At 41.4% G+C, this 27,366-nt stretch overlaps 1 protein-coding gene across 1 annotated transcript; it reads left to right on the forward strand.

The window, feature by feature from the left end:
• Positions 1-7: 7 nt before the first annotated feature.
• Positions 8-23,301, forward strand: RBM20 (RNA binding motif protein 20; the record flags this gene model as incomplete). The annotated part of the gene is given in 14 exon segments (XM_010084206.1): positions 8-239; positions 242-351; positions 1,960-2,021; positions 2,178-2,269; positions 2,610-2,701; positions 6,672-6,815; positions 8,223-8,354; positions 10,216-10,295; positions 11,102-11,786; positions 13,670-13,768; positions 15,219-15,888; positions 18,314-18,433; positions 19,181-19,302; positions 23,191-23,301. Coding segments are annotated over 14 exon segments (2,751 nt in total), but the record flags the coding sequence as incomplete, so codon positions are not given.
• Positions 23,302-27,366: the final 4,065 nt, after the last annotated feature.

Genomic DNA, 27,366 nt, shown 5'->3' on the forward strand with positions numbered 1-27,366 from the left:
GTGGGAAAATATCCCTAATTTCTCCAGCCAAAACAAGCCTGACCTCATGCCCGGCGACAGCCTGTGGCCGTCAGCGAGTCAGCAGCAGTATGAAATAAGAAACGAGCTCTACAACCCCGAAGAGCCGACACCTGACACAAAGTTCAGCGTGGCAGCCCCCCCTGCCTTCGGCCGCCTCAACCACAGCAAGCAGAGCTTCGGCAGCCCGCGCATGAGGCAGAAGGAGGAGCGGAGGGCTGGCGCCCCACCCGCTCCCTGCCTCCGCACCAGCTGGGCGACCTCCGCGGCACGGCCCCCCTCCACTTCCCCCACGTCTGCGCCCTGTGCGACAAGAAGATTTTCGATCTGAAGGTGAGTGGTTTTCAGATGCCGCCGGGGCACGGTTCAGACCCTTGAACAGGCTGCCTGGTGACTGATCTGGCCGCCAGCTCCTTCCACCCCCTGGCATCCATCGCCGTCGCAGAGGTGCCCTGAGAGAAGCAGAAACAAAGGGCCATAGTTTCGCTGAGGGTGTTGTACATCTGTTTCATGGCAATTGCTGGGGATTCAAGATCTGGTTTGGTTTCACAGCTTGCTGTGAAAGGCAGTGAGATTACGGCACTGGCGTGAGAAACGTGAGGTCCAGGCTGGGGTCACAGCTCATCTCATGGGCCCAAAGCGAGGGGAGGAGGAGCTTGAAGCCAGTCCCCCGCTTCTCAAGTGCACATCTGCAGTTTCATCTGCCTCTCCTGTTCTCTTTGTGTTTCTGATCCCAAAGCCTTCCCCCTAACAGCCTTGTGGAAGCAGCTTGCTTAAACAAAATAGCACGTTTTGTTTAAATGGTTTTAATAATTCCTCTGTTGGGATCTCTTCCTCCTTCTAGTAGCTCTAAGGAAAATTTAGTATTTGGGGTCCCCAGTGACTTTGGCCTGGAAGCAAGAAGCTGCTCATCGTGTGTAGTGCAGACCACACACCCACTTCTCTGCTCATACTGCCAAGGGAGCTCCAAATTCACCTCACCCTCAAGACTCAGCTTCCCAGTTGCTCAGACAGCCTGTGTGCTGGATCATGTTATATAGGTCAGGTCTGGAGAAGCTTCTGAGCCCCACAGCTGTACCTGGGCACTGGCTGGTACTGTTCTGGCCTCCTGCTGAGCCTGGCTCAACAAGTCCTCATGGCCTTTTCCATTGGATCGCAGGAGCGGCACCTAGCTGCAGAGGCATCTGTTTTCATGTTGATGGTAGCCTGACAAAAACATGACAACATGTATATAGGAAGAAAGATGGCCAGCAAATGAAATAGTACCTGATGCTTACACACTCTGGGGATTTGAGATATTTTAATATATTTTCATGTTTCCTTTTACTCTTTGAGCAGCTGCTTGCAAAAAGGTTTGCTGTGGTTACTGCAGCTATAGGACTGGTCTAAAAGGAGCCCCTGTCTAGGGCATGCTGAGCATTTATTTTTTTCATTAAACATTTTAAAAGGGTAGGGAAAATGTCATTACGGTGAGTTTCAGTTGATCTGTTTGTTGGTGTTTAATACACTGCCTCATTTACATAATTGAAGTGTAAATAGCTACATGTACTTTGACAAATTTTGCAGATCTATTTAAGTAAGTAAGTGCTGTCCTGGCAGCCTGTATGCTGAGCACCTTTGTTACAAAAATTGCAAGAGTTGAGGGTACTCAGTGCCTTGCAGGATGAGCTCTTCAGCTAGAATAAAGTAACTGAATTAACAGAAATATACTGGATTTAAAAATTAATACAGAGAAGCTCTCCTTTTGTAAAGTAACTGATAATTTAACCTACAAGTAACGAATCACTAAATGCATTGCATGAAGGTGCACTTTGCTCCACAGTTTGATCTTCAGCATCTCAATATTGTTTTTAGAATAAAGTAAACTGAATAGAGAAGCAATCTCTTGTAAATTTGTCTCAGGATTTTTCCTGTGCTCATCATCTCTTTGTTTCAACATAGGACTGGGATCAGCACATTAAGGGAAGTCTTCACATCCAAAAATGTATGGCTTTTTCAGATAAGTAAGTATTATTTTAGAGACACTCTTCCACCTGAATTTCTAACGGAGCATCCCTTACTTCAGCAGCTTTACACTGGGAATTTACTGTCCAATAATTATGCTTTAATATTTATGGCACATTATGCATGCTTCTAAAGTTCTTTTCCTTCTTTTCCAGCACTGGTCTCCGGTGTGTGTTAAGTTCAGCAGATGGAACATTGCATTTATCACCAAATAATGCAGCAGTTTTCAATCCATCTAGTATCGAAGGTGAATTGTTGTATGTGCAATAGTTGAAAACACTTTTTTTAATTGAAAGGGAAGTCAGTCTCTGGGGTAAAGTGGCTATTTTAAATGAAATGTGATACAAGTTTCCAAGGAAAACTTTTTAGAGGTCATGCATAGAAAGGCCGATACTGTGGCTTCCAAAGTATGAATTTATTTTTCTTTCAAACAATAACTTGTTTTCACAGTACAACGAAACAGTGTATGATTTGGTGTAGAGACTATGAAATTAATTATTATGTAAATGGAGCATTGCTTACTGAGCACACTAATGCAATTAATATGAGTCAAGATTTTCATGAAATGTGTGTAATCCATTATTTAGATTATCCACCAAATGTCGGCTCATCTTTTATCACTACGTCAGCAAGATCCTTTGGCCAGCCAGGTCCTACATTTTCTTCTCCTCCATCAGGGGTAAGAGTGAGTACCTAAGCAAATTGATCTCTGTGTTGAGATTCTTGTAAAAGCCACTTCTACTTACTGGAATTAAAACTGTGAGGGCTTTAGACAATAATCTGAATATTCAGTCTGTTATTTCAACTTCTCTGCAGCTCTTTTATGCTTTCAATTTTGGCCAAATCAGAACTTGACTGGAGGGGTTTTGTTTGTTTGGTTTGTTTTGGTTTTTCCAGTGCTTAAAGTTGTTTGCATGTTAGAGAGGTTTGGGGAGTGGGGTAAATTGTTCTGTGTGTATCCTATTGATTTTTTCCCCCCATTTTCTGAGTCTTTTCGACCCAGGAAGGTCAGCTTCCATTTGGAATGAAGATTTGGATTAGTTTTTACTTACTCTGAGTATTGATCCCAGCAAACAGCCTGCTATCTCTCCAGCTATTTATTTGTAGCAATTGCTCTCTGCCTCTCCCATGCTGGGCTCCTTCTGTCAGGTAGCCTCTTCTCTCAGGTGGCAAAGATAGTGGCTGCAGCTTCACTGTTACTCACCTGGGGGTCCCATATCAATTCATTATACTGGACTAAATTTGTGTTTGTTTATTTTAGTGTACTATTTATGTCATCTTCTGCCACTGTTAACCTTTCAGCAAATTTGTTTTGGTGTGCAGCCTTCCACAGTTTAGGTTTATTAGGCCCCCAGCATTCAACACAGGTCCCCAGTTACACTGCTCTAATCCACACTTGAATTCCTAGCCCAATAATCAAAAAATGCCAGAAAAAAGATAAAATTAAAAGTGTTTCTTACACTGACAAAATGGAAAGATTTTAAAAGGAGAAAAAACCACCAAAACACAAAACAAGAAAAAAAGGCAAATAAAAGCAAATTCTATATGTAATGTAAAGTTGTTAGGGTTAAAATGAAGCTCAACATATATCAGAAAGCTATGATTAAAGTTAGAGACATCAAGGACTCATGTTAGGGCATTCATGAAATAGCAGCAGTAATCCAGGGGTTCAAGTTTTCACCTTGTTAGCTTTTGTGTATGTATCCTGATGTGGTCTCAGACACTCTGGAAAGCCAAGCTGAGTTGTGTCCCCTTGCCACTCCAGTCTGCATCAGGCGTTGCTTACAGAAACGTCACCCAGATTTGTTAAATCCAGACAATTTTCTACTGTGGTTTTGCTATGCAAGAGGTTATTTGAAGGGGTTTTATCTTCTGCCTAACACACTGTGTGTGCAGGGGAGCAAAGAGGTGAGCTGCTCATGACGGCTGCCTCCAAGGTCAGAGGTGGAGTAGCAGCGGGTGCAGAGGAATGTTCCTTTTCATCATGTCTGTCAACCTTGCAACAAATGAAATTCCTGCTAATACCAGTATCGTTTCTCCTTAGAATCTGTCACTATTTATCATTTAAGCTGCCTGCAGAAACTCTCCTGAGTGACCTGCAGTACTATGAGAGATAAAACAACAATAACTTTGATTTTCCTGGGCACTGTAAATCCTCTTTTTTCTTCAGAAGCTTGTCAGGTGGACAGGAAGCTATATTAGAGGTGTTACGATTGAGTTTGCCAGTTGTCATTCACCCCGCAACCCAGGTGGCTTATAATATATTACACTTTTGCACGGTAGTATTCACTTTCAACTAAGCTGCTGCCATTTAACTGAGCAGTGTGAGATTATACTTGACCCTCCATGTAATCATAAACAAAGTGTTCAGATTTCTGGAAGAGCTTGCTCTGTGCTATCCATCTGCAAATAACTCTGTCCCTCTTCAAAAGGCAAATGAGTCTTCACTCGGGCACGGAGAGCCATTAGCACTGGAGGGATGAGATTGTCAGTTTCTTATTATCTTTAGAAAAAATTCATGTGAATTTCAAGAAAGGGATTAAAAAACTTGAGAAGCAAGAAACAAAAAAAAGAAAAATAAAAGCTGTAATAAAAAATAACAAAAATGGTTTGGTGAAATAATATGGCAAGTGGTATGAGGTGTATTTCACGGCTATGCATGAAATTATTTTTGTAGTAGTTGTGCAACTGTATTGGTAAACCTCTGTAGAAATAGACTGCAAAGAAAATTAACTTAGAATCTTATTGAAAATTACATTCAACACTTGACACACAACAGCTCCTCTAACTTCCTGACTGTGGATACAGAATGTGTATATTCCTTTTCTGGCTGTGATTTACAGCTCTGTTTAATGAATGGATCCAATTTAACTTCAATCAGCTGACAAGATTATTGCTTGGTACAGCCCATCAACTTCTGGTTTGAGTATATGACCACTTCTTAATCATGATTTACAGCAGATTTATGGCACAGCATTTTAATTTAAGCCATTGCCAGTTGTGGGGAGGTGGTAACGTCTTACAGTCATTTGATTTAATGTACTACTGAGCACATGTCCGAACACAGGCTCTGGAGCCTACATAGGAAACAGCCGTCTTACTAGTCCCGTAGACTCTTTAACACATCATCTGTTAACAGATATAACAAAACAAACAAAAGGTGCTAGGTGACCTGGGATGTTCCTACATTAAGACAGCATTTGCTCTTGGGAAAGTTTCCTTTTCCCCTGCTAGCTGTAGTTGTATTCTTCTGTTGTGCGCTACATGCTGCCTTGCCAAATGCATGCAGCCATCACTTTCTTTTCTATTCAAGTGGAGTTGAGTTGCTTCATCTTTTTTCAGGATCAGGTCTGTGTTATTTTTCTGCTAGAGAAAATATCTTACTTCTGGACTTCGGCACTTCCTTACCTTATGCACCTGGGCAGGCTCTGTAAGATGCAAGCTAAATAGCAGACCACTGTATAATACAGGGTCTTGCTGCAGCAAAAATACACAAATGATTAAGTGACGAAGCCTGGAGGGAAGGTAATGGGATGGAGGTGTAAATAAGATAACATTAGCTCTGTAACTTGTGAACTTGCTGACAAGCCAAACATTTGTGATGGCTCTGGCGAACTTGATCCCACAAGATTGCATGATTTGCATCTTCCCTTGAATGGCACGATTTTAACTGAAGGTAGAGTTACTTCTTCAGTAAAATCCTAACAGCAGACGTCATAAACAGGGAAGTAGTCTGAGAAGACTTAATCCTGTGTAAGCGATGTTTTGCGCATCATTAGCTGAGGTAAATTATGTTCCTCTCTGAGTATACCCTGATGCCTCTTTGCACAAGGAGTGTAGAGCCTGCTTTCCATGTCAGGGAGACAGGCAGCTCTTTGCAAACTGCCCCAAAACTCCAAAATTGACTTCCACCCTTGGGGAGCAATTACTGCATGGGTGGCCTGTGCCAGCCCAGTTTGGAAGCTCTGCCTCTCTGTTTGTCCAGTGGTCACTATGCCCCCAGGACTCAGCATTAGTGCATGGTGCCTTCATGTGCGGGGAAGGCACAGAGCCTCCAGTGGGACAGACAGACACAGAAGGACTGGGGAATACTGCCTGACTTGGCAGAGGAGCTGCAGGGATTTTGCTGGCATACCAGCTGGGTACCAGCCCCACAGGGAACTCATCAAGGGGGGCTGAGACCTCCCCATGGCAAAATTAATTAATCCCTCCACCTCCAAACACTGGGGAGCCTCTGAACTCTCGCTGGTGCTAGGTACAGTACAGTGGCCTGTGCCCGTGGCAGCCCAGCCCTCATGCCAGGGAGCTGGAGCCCTGGAATCCATAAGGTTTGAAGTGGCAAGTTGGCTTTTGCAGCAATATTGTTAATGCTGTTTGAACAAGAGCATCTTCTCTTCTAGAAGTCCTCTGTGGACTTTGTAATGTCCAGGGATGGAGACTGCATTGCAAGCTGCACTGCAGTTAAATGTTTCCCTTCCCATTTCTATTTTTAAACCAGGATGTTAAAAACAAGGTTTTAAAGAAGGATATTTGTCCTTAATAACAGGTATGCAGAACAGAACATTTATTTTTTTGCAGAAACAAAGGTCTTATCTAGTGGAAAGAATATCTAAGATAAAAACATGGTTTTGAGTTGTTTTTTTCCCCAGTTTCCCCAGAGGAAATCTACATTGGGTCGAGTTGTTCACATCTGCAACCTCCCCGAGGGAAGCTGCACAGAGAATGACGTCATTAACCTGGGCCTCCCATTTGGGAAGGTTACCAACTATATCCTCATGAAATCCACTAATCAGGTACTGTGCATTTGGGTATTGACACCAGTATTGACATCTTTTGGCATAAAGACATATTAACATAAAGACAGAATCTTTGGGGAGAATCTCTTTTTTTTTTTTTTTTTTTTGTAATAGAAACTTAAATATATGAAGCCTGCTCTTAAAGTAAAAAAAAATGGTGTTCACAGAATGAGATGATGGCATAAACATGACCACTGCTTCATAGTTCTTGTTAAAAAACCTCAGAAATCTTAATGAAGTAGTGCTGAAAAACTGTACTTTTAAAAAAAAAAAAAGTTAATAACTTGGCCTTCTTCTCTCAGCCATTTGTTAGAGTTACTTTCAGACTTCCGTTGTTCTGTTTGGGAGGTTTATACTGCTTTCTTACCCATACTCATAGAGCTGAACTGGGCATTGAAGAATGACTTGCACTCTGGTTCAGCTGTCCTACAGCGTTTGCTGAACTGTTGTTACAGCAGAGGCAGGTCCCACAATGGTGTAATGACAGTCACAGGCTGGTGGCAGAGCACCCAGCCATGGCTGCACTGGGTGAACTGGCATACATGCTAAAGGATGGCTGTGCCCTTATAGGCGGCACTGATGCCTCACTCTCTCCCTTTTAATCTGCACCAGATGGTAGTAGAGCTCGTTCTTCAAGGTAGCTTAAGTCTAACTTAAGCAGCTCAAGTTCATCAGTGGCCGCAGGTTGAGAAGATTAGAAAATCTTCTTTCACGTACCTGCAGCAGACAGTACAGATGAATGTAGAATCCACACCAGTGGGCAATGTTTGAGATTGTAATGTTTCAAAATGCAGTCATTACACAGCTGTGAGTATATTCCTTGGCCAGTTAAACTGCAGTCACATCCAATGCAATTTTTGTGTAAATAAAAATGCTAGTTAACGTTGTTCAGGTTTTTTAAACTCTTTTTTTCTTTTTTTTTTTTTTTTTTTTTTGCTTTGTTCTGGCTGTTTATGCTCTGATGTTCTGCTTTTATCTGGATCCTTTGCAATTCTGCAAGACACAGCTGACAATCTCAGGAGCAGTGAATGCTGTAGCGTTGCAGTTCTGCATCCTGTCAGCAGCTGACCATGGTATAGAAGCACCACTGAGGAAGTGAGGGAATGGTGATGTTTTCATATATTGAGAAAGATTAGATTCCAGTAATTTAGTTTTTAACTAAGCTGGCTTCTGTAGTTGCATACCAGCTTCAATAGCTGGGTTAAAACCATTAGTTGCAGTTAAAAGGAGGCTGAGCAGTGGTCTGAGTTACTGTTTCAGCTCCAAGGCTGGAAAGCTACACAGTTCTGTACTACCGAGACATTTTGCAAGAGAAGAATCCAAACTAAAATTATTGTGCTGCCTTTCCTTTCTTATACTTTTTAATTATGTTGTAGATTTTAAAGCTCTCTCCATTTGTGCTAGGCCTTTCTGGAAATGGCTTACAGTGAAGCAGCGCAAGCCATGGTGCAATACTACAAAGAAAAGCCTGCTATGATAAATGATGACAAGTTACTTATTAGGATGTCTAAGAGATACAAGGAATTGCAGCTGAAGGTAAGATTCCTGGTCAGATTTCCTGAGTTTCCATTACATGTCCTGGAGAATACATCTAAAAATCTTTGCTGATTACTGATTTCTAATTAATGCTTTAATATTACGGAGAAAGAAATCAAGAAAGATAAATTAATGAATATATATTAATGATCTTTTATACTTAGTTGCTTGCTCTTGTTCTAAATTTTAACTCTCAGAAGAGATCCCATTTTCTCTGGTCCTCTCATACCATTATTTCAAAAATCCCTTCTGACCTTCCTTCTGAGCGGGCTCCCCACATTGCTTAGTCTAACAAAGGTCTAAAACACAGCCAGGTGTAAGATACAACATGTCAGCAAAAATAAGATGGTCCTATCCTTTTAGTCAGGCATTAAGCATAAAGCAGTGCCTTTCAAAGCTTACATGCTTGAGCGATAATACAGTCTCTATACCAATCAGTGAAGGACTAACCCAAGCAGGACTAAACATCATACTGATTTATTTTTTTTTCTTTCTTGTGAATGACCTAAATTAAAAAGCAATATTTTTTGTTTTTTTACATTGAGAATAGAGCAAAAGTCTTTGGACTTTCTGCAGAGTGTGTGACACTTCTAACACGGACACCTAAGTAACGTCCCAAAATCAGTGCTCTTGTGAACATATTTATGGAAGCTTATGTACTGTCATGTGTAATGCTAAGAGAGTATTTTTTTTCATGGAGACTTGGACTGGAACTGGCAATGCACAGCTAAAAAGCTTCGTATTATATTATCTAACACAGCACAAAGTTATTTTATAAAATAACTCTGTAACATTCCAAGTTAAGAGGTTAAGGGGCCTTTTATGAACCTTGAGGAATAACAATTAACTCAGGTGGTTTGGTTTGACCTTTGGAAAAGTCTCTTTCTCTCCTGTAAGTGTATAATAGTTTAAGGAGACTTAAAGGAGGTGCCAAAAGTCCATAAACCAGGGCAGTCTTTCTTAGTGTGGTACAGTGAGGGGTTCAGATGTAAGGTGGCAGGGGCTGTGCATCTTAACATAGAGGCAGAACAGAAATTACCCAGAAGAGTGTGAGTGTTCACCTAGATTTCAGGAAGATCTTCAGCTTTTCCAATAGCAGTTTTTTAAGTCATGGAAGTATTTTTCTCTGCACAAGCAAAAGCCCTTTCTCTTTGTTAAAAACAAACAAAAGTGTAACATGGAAGAGGGAATATGCATGAGCTATTTACTACTACAAACTGCTCTGACTTCCTGCGTGATTATGTTGCTCAGTTTGCATGCTTCAAGTGTTTGATGAATTGCATGAACACCAGTTTGGAGTAGTGCATCCTTTGTAAATGATCCTGAATCTCAAGTAATCAACACTTCCTGTACACATCTTTCATGCACTTAGCTTTTCTGAAGCTCTTGTGTCTAAACATAGTCTTGTAGAGCTATACTCCAGAATGAGCTAAACTCTGAGATGAAGAGAAGGCAGTTCATTCCTAGGGGTTAGAGATAGGCTGCTATACACATTTAATTAATATATTAGAAAAATTGTCTCATTTGTTTCCTTTTGCATCCAGTTCCTAGAAAATACTCTGTAGTGAATGTGTATCAGGGAAGGACAGGAAAGTTTTGAAAGCCTGTTACAGCAGCCAAGTATGAGGAGACGGTGCCATAACGTAATGGAGCAAGTTTTCCATTTGTATCATTTTACTGCTTTGATCGTGTTATTAAGATACCAGCTGCAGAAAAGACTGTAACCACAACACTGAAACCAAATATTTCTCAGTAGTAGTATAATTAAATGATGCATGGATGCTGTTTCTTGAAGGACAAATCACCTCTATTAGGTCGGAGAGTATTGCAGCACGCTAAACAGTGTCTTTGTCTTATTTAGAAACCAGGTAAGAACGTGGCTGCTATCATCCAGGACATCCATTCGCAGAGGGAGAGGGACCTGCTGCGTGAAGTGGACAGGTAAGGTTTCTCCATAGTTTGGAACTGGGGCCTGGATAAGTCTGTAAACCTCCAGGTAGAAAAAGCATTATCTGTGTGCTTCCTTCTTGTGTCTCTCTCTTTTTCTTTTTTTTCTTAATTTGGGTTTCACTTCAAAACACTGTCAAAATATAAGTGGGTACCATAGCAGGTGCAGGGCCTATATAATGAGATCAGATGGAAACTGCACGTTATAAAAATAAATGAACTCTTTCCTGCTAGAAAATACACCTGGCACGTGAAGATCACCCAATGAACCCATTCCTCTCTCCTCCCCCTTGAGTAAAAAGTATAAAGGCTGAAAGTACTGTGAGACCTGGAGGGAAGGAGCCATTTCAGATTAAGATGTATTTGGGTATTTCTCTGGCTTCTGGACTTTACAGTAAAAATGGATAGGAATCACAGTCCTTAAGCATCTCTTTTAAACAGGTGGCCTTTGTCACAAAATTTTGTCTTAGAGATGCCCCAGATGAGTGAGTATTAAGGGTACAGACATTAGGGTCTTTGTAAAGGTATTAACATATTATAAGCTTTTAATGCTAAATGCCTGTGAGACGCTTTTAAGAATGAATGAATATATTCTTGATAGATCTGTGGGGATTGAGTTAAGCTCTGTGGATATGACACTGCCTTCTCTTCACTGTGTTTGCAGCTGTGCAGGGCATGTCTGTGAAAGGCCTGGGGTCTCAGGTTCGCAGGCACCAGGGCAGTCCCCACGTGTTTCCAGTGTACAAGAGCTTGTTAGGCCACAGCGGGTCAGCCAGTTACAGCTTCCTTTTCTGATGCAGGTATGGCACGGAGAGGCCCCGCTCTCGCAGCCCCATAAGCCGCTCTCTGTCTCCCCGATCCCACACTCCCAGCTTCACTTCCTGCAGTTCACCCCACAGCCCGATGGGGACCGGCAGGAGCGACTGGGGAAATGGGAGAGAGTCGTGGGATCAGTCTCCGTATTCTCGACGGGAAGAGGAAAGAGACAGCAGAGAATGGCGAGAGAATGGGGATGAGAAGAGGGACAGGACTGACACGTGGGTGCATGAAAGGAAACATTATTCCCGACAGCTGGACAAGTTTGATTTGGATGAACGGATTGAAGGAGGCAGAGTGCACAGAGAAAAATATTTAAGGAGTGGTTCCCCTGGCTCTCTTCACCCTTCATCAGGCTACAAGAGCAGGGAAGATGACTATTACCGAAAAACCTCTAAGTCAAAATCCGACAAGTTTCAGAGGCAGCTTCAGGATTTACCTGGGAGATCCAAGCGAAAGGAAGAGGCCAAGTCAAGGGAACGCAGGCATTCTTACAGCGAGGACACTGCCAGGGACGAGGTGGCTGAACAGAAGCACAGCAAAGCATCTGAGGGCCCCAGGCAAAAACAAAGTGATAAGAATAAGGTAAAGAAAGTTGAAAAAGACCAAGAGGAAGATGCTGCTGCTGAAGGCAGTGATGTGAAGGAAACCAAACCTCCTGAGAATGAGGTAAATAGAGATCTCAAACTGTATTTAAGAAGAAGGTAAATGCTGAAGTAATATATTTTCTGAAATACTTCAGTTGTTGTGGGTGTGGTGCTGCTGACACACAATGTTTTGCCATGATAAAATCAGGGAATATAGTCCTAGAAGAGATCTTGTCCATGTCTTTGCCCACATCATGCAGATTTATTACACCATTGCGGTGCTGGGTACATGGACCTTGTCTTTCTGTGTCAAGCACAGAGCCTGTGCGTAACCAGTGAGGGGAAGGGGACAGACAACTGAAAACAAAACCACGTGACAATCTGCTGTTGCATGCAGGTTGGGTGTGCAGGGGCAATCGCCCTGCTGCTCTCTCTTCTAAGTCTGTGCAAAATACCCCATAGCTGCTCTCTGTGCATCCATCACCTCCTTCTGCTGCCTGTGATGTGCATTGCGTTATCTAGGAATTAAGTGGTATTTTACAGGGATGCACAGTATTTATAGGACAGTACAGGGAACTGGTTGTTATACTGATAAAATGGGAAATTAACTTTTAATAAGGAACATTTTCTTTTTGGTCAACTCAACAGAGCAATCAGTTTCTATGAATCATACATCCCCACCATCAGCTGTGGCAGGCATAATCCACACCAGTCTGTTTATTGTGCTAGCAGGAATCTTTTCCCATGGTAGAACCACTGAATCAGCTCACCTCTACAATTATGGGATCTCTGGAGAAATACTGCCAGTCAGTAAAGTGGCAGCATGCGTGGGTTTGACTCTTCACTGGGAAAAACTGGAGAGGGAACAGATCAAGATGCCTCACTTGCTCAGTCCCAGTACAGCCCATGCTCACATCCCCACCCTGTGGGGATCTTGTTACTGGCTTTTGGCCACCTTGCCTCCCCCAGTCCCCCTCTGGTGATATGCTGCCGATATCCGCCCCCAGGGATGCTGGCACAGGAGGCTGCAGAGCTGCTTTGCTGACCTGGGGTACATCTCAAGCTTGTGACTTTGGGCTGCCAGGGCCATCTTTGGTTGGTTTTAGTTGACCTTGTGTTTGTTCTTATGTGGGGGCAAGGCTGGTGGAAATCTCTAGATCTTGTAACTCAGCTAGCCTCTGTAACAGGCGGCAGCACTACCTCATGCCATAGATATGTGTGTCTGTACCACCTTTTGTCATCTTTCTCCTTTGGCTGGTATTTCACTGTGATGGATGGTTCCTTGGGAGGAGATGTCAGAGAGAAATGTCAGACAGCATCCTAAATCACCAGTGTTACACACTCCTCTGCATGTTTTTCAAGTTATGTTAAAGTGGCTTTGTTAAAGGCACACCTCTCTAGGCACTACTGCTAATAATTTATTTTAAAAAGAAGAAATAGATTTGAATGTCTTGAACTCACACTTTTGCTTCGCCGCTCTTTTATCAAGTTCCAGGTAGTACTGTGGTTTTGTTCTTCCAAAAGTATGAACTGTGCAAGCAGTTGCATTCTGGACTGATTCTACATCAATAAACAAAACAGTTGAGGTATTTTGCAGAGTTTTAACACTGCTGCTATCCTTGCCATGTCTGAGCCAACATAACAGATGTGGGTAGAGAACAGAGGAGTGGAGAATAGAAATTTCAACGAATTCACATTCTCCCCCACCTGTCTTCTAGCCAATTCTATGTTATAAATTACATCTCTCTAATTGTGTTTAAATTTCTTTTTCTTAATTCTTATTTATGCAGCTTTTCTAATGGAATCCAATTGTTGGGTCTTTTCCCACAGCCTAGTTGACTTGCATAAACTTTAGAAATAAAGAATGTGACCTTGTGAGTGACTTTGTTTCCCCAAACCCAGAATAGAAACATACTAGAGCACCACTGTGTGTTGCTATACGTGTGTATGTTGTATTTATTTTAGCTTGAAAAAGAGGAGCAAGTTCCAGAGAAGAGCTCACCTTCAGCTAATAAACAAGGAAAAGAATCTGGAGAGATTCTGGAAAACACAAGAAAAGAGAAGGTTGGTGACACATTGTTGGTGCAGCTTCCACAGCAAAATGAGTGAAAACCCAGGTTTGGTAGCACATTCTCCCAACTGAAATATTAAACCCCCACAGAAAGGCATGTAAAGGGATTGTAGAAGGGTGTTGTCTAAATTAACTTGCCTTCTCTTGACCTCTGCTTTAAGGGATAGCTTTTCCTGAAGTCTCCAGAACTCTTTTTTTAGTTGCTCTTTGCCCATGTACATTGCTTCACATGCATAGCCCTTGGCACTGGCAGCTGTAAGTAACGTATGCCTAAGGAACTGTGTAACGTTGTGAACTGTGCCCAAAAATAGGAGATGCGGTCATTTAATAGAGAAGGAGGGGACTAATGATGAAAACTTTTCAGAACATGGGCCTTAAATGGACTGTAGGTAGTAGCCTCTTCTGATTGTTTCTGGTTTTAATTAAATAATGTCTTTACAGCACCCCTACTGCAGCATCACAGTCAGGGACAGCAATGTCCTTGGAATTCCTCCAGCTTCATATCTGTAGGGTCATGGGTTGATGGTCAGATATGGAAGCTATTCATATCTGTTGCTGTAGAAAACTGATCTCCTGGCAAGAACAGTGTCAACTCCCAGAGTTTTCATACTGTTTTAGGATTCTAGGAGGGGAAGTGTGGGAATGGCCAAACAGGAGGAGAATACAGATTATTAATAGATTATGTGCACACGATGAGTCTGGGACTTGAAATCTAAGCTGCAAGTATGTCTTAAAAGTAATATATATATCTTATAGTTCTAATACTTCTGAAGTCCAATATTAGTGTCTGAGTCCTATAAGTCTATAACTGCATGTAAAAGGTATTTAAAATTATAAGCCTTGGAGTATAACTGTAAACCTGGTTTTTCTCAAGGTCTAGGCCAGTCTCTGCCAACACAGTCCCTGGCAGAGGGCTCTTGCTGGTGGAAGGAAATGACTACAGAAGGTAGCCACGTTTTGTCAGCCACTGTAGGAGTTTAAAGCACTTAGTCCAGCAAAATGAAATCCACAATGGCTAGACTGGGGTTCAGTATATTCTCGTTGTGCTGCCTACTGCTGTCCACCCTGGGATGGAGGTGGAGGAAGGGGAGAGGTTCATTTCCCTGGAGATCACATAGCGGAGTCAGTTGCATACTTAAGTATAACAAACTGTGCCTTGTTGTACTGCTTACAGAAAAGTAAGCAGCAGGAAACTAGAGAGACTATCATCCCCAAGACAGTTACAGGGTCTCCACAAAGTGAAATTTATGTGATAATTTAAAAGGGATTGCTTGTCCTTGTGCATAAGGTTTCAAATCACAACAGCAAGTTATTTGAAACTAGAACGCAAGAGGGGGTAGGCATGGCCAGAGTTCTTCCTGGTTACTGATGTTCAAAGCCCACTTTTTAACAATGATGATCTATAATCACTGATCTCTCAAATGTTTTACATCTTTGTGACAGGACCGAGACTGGGACAGTGGAAGTGAGATAGAAGGTGAGACCTGGTATCCCGCTAACATGGAGGAATTAGTGACAGTAGATGAAGTGGGAGAAGATGATTTAATCATGGAGCCTGATATAACTGAGCTTGAAGAAATAGTACCCGTTGATCAAAAAAATAAAGCTGCTTCAGAAATGTGTCCTTGTATGTCAACCATGTTAGAACTGAAAAATGATCACAGCCACTTAACCAGGAGTGAAGACAAATTTGCCCATAAAACTTTAGAAACAAACTTCAGATCAGCAAAGGACAGTGTAGCTTCTAGCGGCTGTCAGGATGATGAGGAGGATGATGATAATGATGATGCTGTAACTGAAGCATCAAGCCTAAATCTAGACCCTGAGCAGAAGCCAGAAGAATTGCAAGAAGACCAATCTGCTAAGGAGTCTGAATCCCAGCAGAAGGCAGGAAAAATTGATAAGAGCTCTGACACTCGTTCAGAGCCTGAAGATCACCATATACCGTCTGTTCATCTGAAAGAAGAGACTCTCCAGCTCCCTGATACATTTATAGATGATTACAAACAGATGGGATCACAAGGAGCTGAGAGCACAGAAGTTATGGAAATGCTTGTTAAAAATGCTAGTGAAGAAACACGACATGGAAGCCAAGAGTGTCCAGAGGCCAAGGGTAACTACTGGGTTTTTTTTCTTTTCAGTCTTGCATGTTTTTGCTGACAGTAGACTAAAATTTATTGCTAACAAGAATAAATGTTGCTAATAGTATCAAGACTTGTCCTTGGAGCGGCTCAGTAAAAGAACCCCAGTGCCTTTCGCCAAGCTAAACCATTAGAGGCTCTTAGCTGAATAGTGTAAAGGAAATATGATAAGCAGCTTGCAAGCTTTCTGAAAGGCATAAGCTACTATAATTGTCATGTCAAGGTTCACATGAGTCTAGCTGAACTCTTTCAGTGCCCTGTGAAATTTATTTTGAATTGTCAATGAAATGAGTGACAGTCTCTGAAGGTCAACAGAAAAGTATCTGTAATGTCTGGCTGGCTCCTGGACAAGGTGGGTATACTTACACACTGTACTGAAGTGTTAGTAAGATGGAAATCATCTGTAGGTTGCTATTTCTCAGTCCCTGTTCATGCAAATATGTGCCTTTTGTCAAGACTTGCCGTGTCATCTCCTGTTATCTATCGCATGCTGCCTTTAATATAACCAATAGGACATGCTGTGAGATAATGCCAATAAATGTAATCATAGCTGCCTATTAATATTTTAGCTGTTGGGAAAAAAGGGATCTTGAGTGTCAAAGTGAGTTCAGTTCCTCATCACACTTTCAAATGAAACTTGAGCAAATGGGCTGTGTATAATGAGAGGAAGTGGAAAACAACATAGACCCTGTTGGCCAGGAATGTTCTTTTTTGTTGCTCCTGGAGTCCGTGTGATGGAGAAGGGTTTGTGGAAGTTGCTGTAAGATTTTTGAGCGCGCAATTTTCCACCAGAAAATGCTGGAACATTTAACATGAATGTCTGATTTTGATCTAAGTTTTTCCTCCAGGACAGATTTGAAACTCGCTCAGTTTTCAATACTTTCTTGTTTGGCCTGAAGACACCTGGCCAGGCTTTGCATATTTGGAGATGTCTTTGCCTTTGCTGCCATGCAAACTCCCTGGGACTGGGGATGGCAAGGATGGCTCCCCTGGGCTGTCCGCTTCACAGGCAGGCAACTGAGGAAAGAGTTGGGTATCCCAAGAGCATAGTTACTTCGGTGTTTTCAGCATCTCAGCTTCCAGTTTACCAGCAGGGAGCCTGGAAGCTCCAGGGGAGCTTGTGATTCCCAGGTTTCTGCCATGAGCTTGATATCTGGGATCTGCAGTGCATGGCTCCAGGCTCTCTGCAAATGCAGCTGCCAGCTCAGAAGCCCAGAAATCAGTGGGACTTAAGTTACCACGAAGGCCCTGTGTGTCTTAAGAACAGCCAACTGACGCTTGCAGGTTTTCCAGGATCTCTGCTGCAGATTTGGAAATCTGGGATGGGCTTAAAGTTAACTTGAAAGCCAAACAGTCAGGATTTTGTATTATTTTCTTCTAAATCATGTAATACACATATTTAAAACAATGAAGAAAAAAATCATTCTCATAGCCAGAAATTGCAGATCTTTGAACTACAGACTTGAAAGGCAGGAAGGGTTTGGTTTGGGTAAAAATACATATTTGTTTTATGAGAAAATATATCCCTTCTCTACATGAAATTTGCAATGGTATAGAAATTTTGTCAGGGTAAGGGAGCTAGTTCTTTGATGTAAGAACTGAAGAATAGGAATCAGACCAGTTTATCTGTAATTCTACTGCTCTGTGATAACAATTTTATTTTTTTTTATAAAAACAATTCACATGTTGGGAAGGGAAGGCCTCTGTTCTCTTCACTGGCTATCTGTCTCAGCAAATTAATTCACTATTTTCCACACCTTGAGTCTCCTGCCTGTGTCCATCAACATTGGTCAGCCATCCCCTTCCTACTGGCCAGGAACCAAAATCTTCAAGTGGCCAAGAGCCATAAGGCAGAAACTGTTCCTTGGAAAGCTGAGGATGGGAGAAGAGTGATCCAGGAGGAAGATGGCAATGGTGCTGCACAAGTCCTACAAGAGGAAGGTTTGCTCTGTCCACGCAGCTCCTGAGGCAGTTTGGAGATTTGCTCTCAGCAGGTCCTGCTGTCCCCGCCTTCTCAGCAGCCCCTGTGTTAGCCCAGCTCCATCACTGGCCTTGCAATACCGTACGGGGTTACGGAGCTGCAGTCAGACCGTGCTTGTGCCAGAGGCATGTCTAATGTTATAGATCTACTTAGAGATAAAAATATGAAAAAAAAACCCACAATGAAAGTGAAATAGAAAAGTGATCTACTGGGAGAACTAGAGGTGACTGCACAGTGCAGTACAGCTGTTGGAGCTGCACTGAGTAGGTTTCTGATTTGAATGGAAAAACATTTTTTCCAGATTTTACTTTATTTATAGATCCACCCAGATAGCGTTCCCAAGGAGTTTACAAATGTCTCTTTAAACTAATAAGCTTTTCATTCAATGCATTCATTGCATTTATTCATTTGTTAAGCAAATTCTAGGTACCTGGAAATGAGATCTCTGGAATATCCGGAGGTGGAGTCGAAAAGAAGGCACTCTCCACCAGCCTGGGAACAAGAGGATGTCTTCACCGAACTCAGCATTCCCCTGGGTAGGTTCGGACGCCCAGGCTGCCCTCGGCCTGCAACACCACCCACTGCAATACCTAGAGTTTACAACAAGATGTCACTTTAAGGCTACTTGCTATGTTTATTTTTCAGAACAGATGTGAGGAGAGCTAAGGAACAGGATATAGGACAGAGGGGTAGCTGTTGAAAGAAAGGGGCTTTTGATTATAGATCATTGCTAATTTCTTTCCAGATGAATGGCAAAAGAGAGCGATTAATGTCACTGATGAGGTGAAATAAATTCCCTAGGACTGTATATGAAATATATATGAAAAATAGTAATTTAAAAGTCTTTGTCATGAAAGTATTGATTATACTTTCACTATAAGCAAAAGTATTGGTTTTAGTGTGTAAACACTGATCATGAGTAAAACAGCTGGAAGAAGTAAGAGCAATCTGTGTGACTTAAGCATGAATTTACTGCTAATAAGTACTATTTCTATTCTAGCCCTTGAGGTTACACAGGGAAGTTTTTAGTCAATATTATGCGCGAGAAGGTACATTTTAAAATATGTATAATATCTAAGAGAGAAGTGAAAGGTGTATTTGCAAGCCACAGGATTTTAACCTGCAGCTCAGTGTTGCAAAATTAGGGAAATCAGGGAAGTGAATCCAGGACCCAGTCTTCATGTCATTTAACTAAACAGCAGCTTTTTTCTTTCAAAACGAGTCTATTATGGAGGGGAAGGGTTTGAACTGACATTTTAATGTAATTCAGAATTTCTCAATAGGTGTGGAATTTGTGGTGCCTAGAACTGGGTTTTACTGCAAGCTCTGTGGACTCTTCTACACAAATGAAGAAACAGCAAAGACAAGTCACTGCAGAAGTACTGTTCACTACAAAAATCTTCAGGTAAAAACACACTTGAAACTTGCTAACAACTAGTACATGGGGTGGACTGTAAGATAGATGATGCTACAAAAATTATTTTTTATTCAGTGGACAGAATTCAAATAAAGTGAAATTTAGATAAGCAGAACATTTCAGTAGTTGCAAATGTTAGCACACTAATTTCTCACTCCCAGATCCTTGAAATCAACTTCTGGATCATAAATAAAATAGGGCCAGGTGATAGTTTTACCTTTTCATCTATATTTGGTCCTTGTCACGAGCACAGCATGCAGCTCAGATCTTTTAATTCTCTGTTCTTGAGAGTACGAGATGTTTCTGTCACTGGGAGTGGGCCCAGCGACAGCCTTTTTTATTTCTTAATTTCAGGAGCATTAAACATACCACTTGTTTAATAATGTTGCCAGACTTATTTTTGCATTCATGTGAATTTCTGCGGCGTGTTTCAGCAAGCAGTACTTTGTGACGCACAGGGTCTCCGAGGCATTTCCTGTGACCTGCTGAAATCACCTCCCTGTGCTACAGAACAGCACGGCAGTTCAGCCAGGCAGAATAATACCACTATTGAATAACTTCTATAAGGATATGCAGAAGCATGTAATTACTTGTATGGTCTCCATAAGAATATACCATAAGCAAATCAACACTTGATAACAGCACACAGAGAGCACAGGTGCTTGCAGTTCAGTCACAAGACTCTATCACTCTTCAGATGCACAGTTGATAGTATCAGTCACGACAGCAAAAGCATTAACTGCCGTGCGCTGGGGACTCCTCAGAGGAGGTAGCCTTGCTTCGCATTCCTCTAGTCCCTGCCTGTGTGCAGGCTGTGTACACTGCAGGAAGACACTTCTGTTAGCAACTGTTGGCATTTGCCTACTCTTAGCAAGACATGAAAGAGCAAGGCTGCTCCTTTCTCCCCTCTGCCCATAGTAAATGCTGGAGCTCTACTTCTCTTCAAGTCATAGCTGACTTTCACTAGCTGTCTAGTAGGCAGTGGCTCTTGTAGTGACACTTGGAGTCAAATCATTTATCTGGGAGAAATTTCTTCTTGACTTTCCTGAAGTTACGTAGCTGTAATCATGCAAAGGCCTTTGGCTTTCAAAGGCTCTGCCTGCAGAGCTGTGATTCTTGCTAGTAATGGATCCTCCAAGTGTAAGCTTGAAAAACAGGTGCCCAGATTGCATGTCTTTTTTGCGTCATACAAGAAAATCCAGAGAGATTCACCAAAAGTTGTACCACTTAGTGCAGGCGGTGTGTCCCATGCGAGTCTGTCCCAAAGAAACTCATGCTAAGACAGAGACTGTAACTCCAGTCTCAGGCCCTGGCAACTGGTCCCATGGGAAGAAGAGGGATTTTTTTCATTTTCTAAGCTTTTTAATTAAAGAAATAGAAAAAAAAGTCCAACTAAAACTGAGTCAGTGTGAAAAAAAAATATTTTTCTCACCATTAAGACATTTCCCATGAGCACTGTGGTAGATATCTAACACTGACTTGAGATAAAAGAACAAAGACCACAAAAGCTGTTAAAATTAAATCTGTCAAATGTGGTAATGAAAACAGACTGTTCTGTCGAGCCGTACCTCTTATCTTACTAAATGGAGGAAATAAATGTCTCATCCAACTCTTGCCCACTCAAGTGGAAACTCAGCACATTTTAAATAATTGTTCTGTACTACTAGAACACTTTTAGTTGCAATAATGCTTATTTATGCACTCTGCAACAAATGTCAGTTTTCTATGATGACGCAATTTAATGAGTGTATTCACGAACATAATAACTATGGACTCTAACTTTTACTGTGTGTGAAGCTACGGGACTGCTGCTGCAGACTCTTTCTGCTGTCTTGCCTACATGACAAATACCATTGTTCAATGACAACAACATTGTCCCAAGTGCTCTCATGGCTAAAAGTATTTTATAGTTTATTTGCTACTTGGCATCTTTCACATGATCTCCTTGGAACCACATCCAAAATATATATTCAGTGTTTGGATTTGAACACAAAACTAAACAGGTTTTTTACCAGTTTTCTTCCAGAAGCCTTGCTTAGGTGATGAGGATTTTGTCTTGAAGTAAAATAGTCAACTTCATCTGAGTAAGGTGCCCCTTGAAGAACAGCAATCTCTGAAAAAATTTCAACTGTTTCTTTGTCAGCCTTGCAGACTTTTTGTAATTTTCCACTCTCTTCAGCTTAAAAAAATTATTTTCCCAGCTGGTATTTTTACAGATTCACTGCATTTTCCATGTCCAAAAAATCCATCATTTGGCCCTCCCTCCCACCACTACCACAAAAAGCTGTCAGATTAATCTGGTGTAAGCTACCTTGGCAACTTGGTACAGCATTTTATCCTGTTTTCCACTGGCTTTATGCAGTATTCATCAAAATCTCTATTTAAATGAAAAGAAGTTTTTTCCTTGACTGTCATTTTGCTATAAATTAATCTGAATGTCTGGTCTGTGAACTTCAAAACTGATGTTTGTGATACTCATGATAGCTGGTATGAGCTCAAGGTGGTGGATAAGCCTCAGTCTTATTTTGATGGGTAATCATTAAAAAACAAAAATACATGGGTTATCTGATCCAATGACAACCATTAGTGATTTATTACAGTTCATGGTGTACCAATCACTTCTCCCAGCCTTTATGGACCCTGTGTCTCTGTATACTAGTGTAACATTTCCTAGAGCTTTCTGCCACATGGGATTTTGTACCCAGGGATCAAGACTGAGAGTTGGGTAATTTCCACAGCCAAATCTCTATATTCAGAGTAACAGAGGTGTAGTTTGTCAGTTTGTCACAAGGTTGCCCATTCATTGCCAACCTGGCAGTCCTAACACACCCTATAATTTTTTATATCCATTAATCATTTCACCTCTTCCCCATGGATGCCAAAGAGTAAACTGTACTCTGGGGGAATCCTGCAAGTAGATAAAATTTTGCAGTGACGTGAGATGGTCTTTTCAAAACAAATCAGAATGAATAATCAGCTAGAAAATATAATAATGTGCAGGTCATTATTCTTGCATGTGGTGTATGTGTAAGTCATTAATAAGAACACTGCTACATTATTATGTGGGAATTTACCATGTGTCTCTCTAGACTAGGGGCTGCTGAAGAAGCTTCTTTCCATCCCTTTCTAGGACTGTGGACCTCAACTAAATACTTTGAGCACCATTTTCAGACCCACACCAGTTCATCGTCCATTTTATGTGCAGCTCTGGCAACTCAGAGCACTGCCAGAAGGCTGAAAGCCTCTCTGGCCCTGTCTGTATTTTTAAATCACATTGAGTACTTAAAACACCGAGAGGCTTTATCTTAGAGAAACACAATAAATGTAAATACTCTAGCCAGACTGCTAAATTGTGTTAATTATTACTGAGTTTGATTACTCTCTTAAAACAAATGTTCTTGTTCAAAAGGTATATCTCTGAACTGAACATGTTGAAAATATAATATATATGCTTTAAATTTTGACTCAGAAACTTCATCTATTTTCTGACACACCAGTCTTACACTAGCATAATTCAGTTGACTCAGTGGAGTTAGTTCCTGCCCTGTAGCATATGGGAGTAGAGAGTTTGCAGGGAGAAAAGGTGAGGTCTAGTTACACAGACTGATGAGAAGTCATGGTCCTCCTGGTTTTGTCACCAGTTCCCCTTGTGGCACAGAGTAAATCACTGAACTTCTGAGGCTCTCTGTGTGTTCAGGTAGTTTGCCTGACACAGCTATATTTCCTGGCTTGAATTTTCACCACAATGGGGCTTGTATGTGCTTCCTTCCCTATTGAGATGCTGGGAGAGTGTAAGAGCTCTGAAAAGGCATAAAGCATCCCATGTTGAATATTTTCAGTTTTGGTAACAATGCTTTGTTTTTGATGTGATTGCAGAAATATCTATCCCAGCTTGCAGAAGAGAGCCTGAAAATGAAGGAAGAAGGCAGCCATCTGCCTCAGGATGACACTGGCATTGTTCCTCACTTTGCGAAGAAAAAACTATGATGCGGATGAACTGGAAGAGCTATAAGGAGTGAATGCTGATACTTTTTTTTTTTTTTTTAATTTCTATGATATAACTGTCAATTTGCACTGTACAGAGGAGGGGAAATAAAGAGCATGTTCCATGCATCTATGCCCAGAGTGCCATTAAAAACCAAAATGCCTGAAACTGTTTCCCACGGTGAAGCAATGCTGGCAGATCTGTAAGAAGTGGAGCAATTCTTTCTCACACTCTGCGTGCTGGGAGTGGTTTCCTAGATTAAATCAGAATTCTCAGGGATTCTTAAAGTTTTAATTCTGATGTGACACATCAGGTCAGGCGGAGTATTTAGAAGCACTCAGCATCCTCCAGTGGACGCTGGAAGGAGAGGAGATGTGACTATAAATAGGCTTTAATGTTGCTTAAAATATCTACAACCATTTCACTCATTGCCCCAGTGAGAAGTAGGATTTGCATAAGACATCTAAAGCCATTGTGCTAAAACTAGTCAGTAGATGGCATAAAATAAACCCCATCAGCATCCATCTCCATGTGTCTTAGAGCTTGGTGAAATGATAAATGTTTGTGTTGTTAAGCACAGACTGTACACTGACTGTGTTGTACAAATGCAGAGGGAGCCACAGTCTGTCTCAGGGACCTTATAGCGTGAATCCAGCACAGTGAGAGCAATTTGAATACACGTGCTGACAGCTAACCTGCTCTGGTTCTCAGCATTTTCCATGGTGTGTTAATCAGGATGTTCTCCAGGTATGATTGTGTTTGAAACTCTTCTTTTTGATAATTCTAAAGGGTGCCAACTTTGAAACTCTCACAAGAGGCTTTTTAAAGTGCCACATGTTTGGACCATGTCTCTTTTAGACATTTTATTCAAGATCCTTGCTTTTGGGGTCTTTTTGTTTTCTTTCAAGCTTGCTTTTCCTCAGCTTGGCAACATTGAATTTTCCTGGTTTTCATGGAAAGATGCCAGACTTTTAATATTGTTTTTGTATTTTGTTTCCCTGAATTTTTTAAGGCAAATACAACAACTGGTGGCTCACAGAGTGCAGCACTGAGAACACAGGATGCACCAGCAGCTCTGGCATTATTATGAGCTATTGTTTCTGCACAGTTGTTGCTTAGGATTTTGTAAAGTCCCTTTGAAATGCACTGTAAAAGTTTCTGGTTCATTTCAATAGGGCTTTGTGTAGTAAAGTGAATACGTATGCAAACCATTGCCAGAATTGATCCCAGAGTTATGCTTTTATAAAATGTCCCATGTAATCTAGACAGATGGGGATTTGCAGGCATATTTCCATTCTTTTCCTAACTCTAATATTCATCACGGTATGTTCTGTAAAAATTGCTGGTGCTGGATGTCCTGTTTAGATGTTGTGCAGAGGAAATAATAGTTTCCCAGAAGATTCTAGCCGCCCCTAAGAATGACATGGATGTCACAAAATATTGCAGAGCGGCTAAATTGCCGAACTGCTTCCACTGAAGTATTCGTTCCATTATTTCTTGTGCCAGCAGTGATGCTTGTTCTCTGAAGTACCCTGTAGCCAGGCAGCATGTCTCAGAGGTTCCTGGTGTTGTTGCCTGAAGCCCTTTTCCCTTTCATGGCCTGTGCTTTCCACTCATTTTTACCAGAGGTGGGTTCAGATTTCATATTTGGAATTCCTGCTTGTCACAAGTTGGGGGATTCTTTGCATCCCAGATTCAGATGTGGCCTATCCAAAACACAAGGAGAAATTAAAAACATTACAACTTAAATCCTCCTCTGTCCAGACTTGAAGTATGTTAAGACTCAGGTCCATCTGTCATTTAAAAGTTTTTTTGTTTGTTTTTTTTTGGTGTTTTTTTTCCCTATGGAACAAAAAAAAATATTTCAAACCAGGTATTTTTCCTTCAAGGGCTGGGTGTTTCTTTGACTCTGTTTTTCACACTGCAGTGAAATTTGAGCACAGGGCTGTTAGGGCAAGACCTTGTATTGCAGGCTGTAAGATTATGAAAACAGCAGTAAAGATTGTGCAATTGTCTTCTAAAGCACAGCTCTCCGGCTGGTCATGTATTATCTGAATATGAAGTTCCCTTCATGCCCTTCAGCACAATCCGAGCACAAGGGAAGGAAATCACTACAAATGCAAGCATCAAATGTTTGAAGGTAACCCTGCTATCAAACTGGGGCTCTCACCAGCCTAATGGGAGCTTGTTAGACCATGTGGTTAGGCTTAATTGGATGTGAGACATAGCTGACTGTATATCAAAGTCATATGCCTCCAGCAACTTTATCCCCAGGTAACCTCAAATGAGAAAAGTATCACTGTCATTATTCTTTATTTGTATTGCAGGGGAAGCTATGGGTCCACTGCCTTTATTATAGGCATGGCACAAATCCACAACAAAGACTTTCCCAGGCCAAAGAGCTTTAAATCAGACTTTCTGAAAACAGACAACAGGTGGATACAGGCAGGCAGGGAAAGCAGTAGGTAACCATGAAATTCTGACTGGCAGCAGCAGAATAATTAAAATGAGTGTTTACCCAGGGGCTTATTTTTGGATTTACGGGAGATGATTCGAACTACTTTCCCCCCCTCTGATTCTGAACCAGGTTCACTCCCATTATTCACAGCTTGCATATTTAACCTCTCTTTTTTTCCTGGCCAGCTGCATTAGACACACAAAATCCCTTCTTGAGAGAGTGGGCCTTGGTCTCCTTCAGTCCCTGATCACTTAAGTTTTGGTCTCCATCCAGGGCTCCAAAAGCTGGAGTCTTGACTAAGGCTCACCAGGAACTGTCCTGGCTTCAGGTACTTTGTGTGGGTCATGGATACAGGCCCTTGCTTGCCACTGAGGAAGGAGGAGGCTCCAGATGGCATCTCTGCCCTAAGTAGTTTCCTCTTCTGGAGGTAGATGACTCAGGTGAGTGATGCAAGTGCAGTGCCCAGCCCTGCAGGTGTGATCAGACCAGACACTTGTAGATGTCGTTTGGACACCCCATCCCTTTGGGCTCTGTCCTGACACAGCAGCAATCTGCAAACCCTGGGTACTGCCAAACAGGGAATTCCCCTTCTGAGAAGGTCCTTTCTCCCCCTTAAACTCACCATTTGAAAGCAGTTAAAAGTAATCCCAACTCCCAAGTAGCTCCTAACGATCCTTATGATCAGTTTTCAGTCTGATGCACTTTGAGAACTCAGAGGTAATCTCCTTCCCTCTCCAACAGGACATCATGCAATGCTGACAGGCACTCAACTCCTCAACTTCTCTCTACTACCTATTCTGCTGGGAAGAAGGCCACTGTAGGCAGCAGCCGCTTACCTTTCTCAGCTTGTGTAAAAATGTGTTGTTTCTTTTGGTTTATTATATTTAAAACATTGACTTTTTTTTAGTTGGCATAATTCATCATCACTATAATCCACGCTGTTTATTAATACATATATATATATAGCACAAAGCAGGCTCAGGTCTAGCCAAAGAAATACTATTATTTAAAAAGGAGCTTCCTTAATATATACAAAGCATTTCAGCACATCTCAACCAAAGATTGCACTTTTTTAATAGGGACTATGTTTCTCATCATTCTGAAATCTGTATTTATCTCAAAGAGTCTTTAATGTCAATCTGCAACTTTCTTTGAAGTAAAAAAAGAATTAAAACATTTGCCCCATAAGATTAAACAAAGTTTCATAGTGGCTCTAACACTAAATTAGTGTTAGGCTGGTTATATTCAGGGTTTTTCTATTCTCTAAGGATTAAGGCTGTGATTTGTTGAATTATACTTGAACTGGACCAGATGTACTATTTATTGAGCTTATATAATCTTGTTAATTTAAGTTTTGGCTTGTAAACAGTTGGAATTTGTTAGTATTTGTTTAATTATGTAGGAACTGTCACCAGTATTAACTGATCTCTGTAACTGATTGCAAAGTGTTTCAATTTGTGTTTCTTAAAGAGAAAGATTTTAATAAAGAGAATTATAAAGCATATACATTGGTGGGCAATTGTCCCAGCAACAACATGCTTCTAGCTTCCCAGGGGATCTAATAAAAATCAAAATGAATAAAAGATAGTTTGGGGGGTAATAAGGAAGG

Source organism: Pterocles gutturalis, unplaced genomic scaffold (genome assembly GCF_000699245.1).
Source record: "Pterocles gutturalis isolate BGI_N339 unplaced genomic scaffold, ASM69924v1 scaffold33425, whole genome shotgun sequence".
Taxonomy (NCBI): domain Eukaryota; kingdom Metazoa; phylum Chordata; class Aves; order Pterocliformes; family Pteroclidae; genus Pterocles; species Pterocles gutturalis.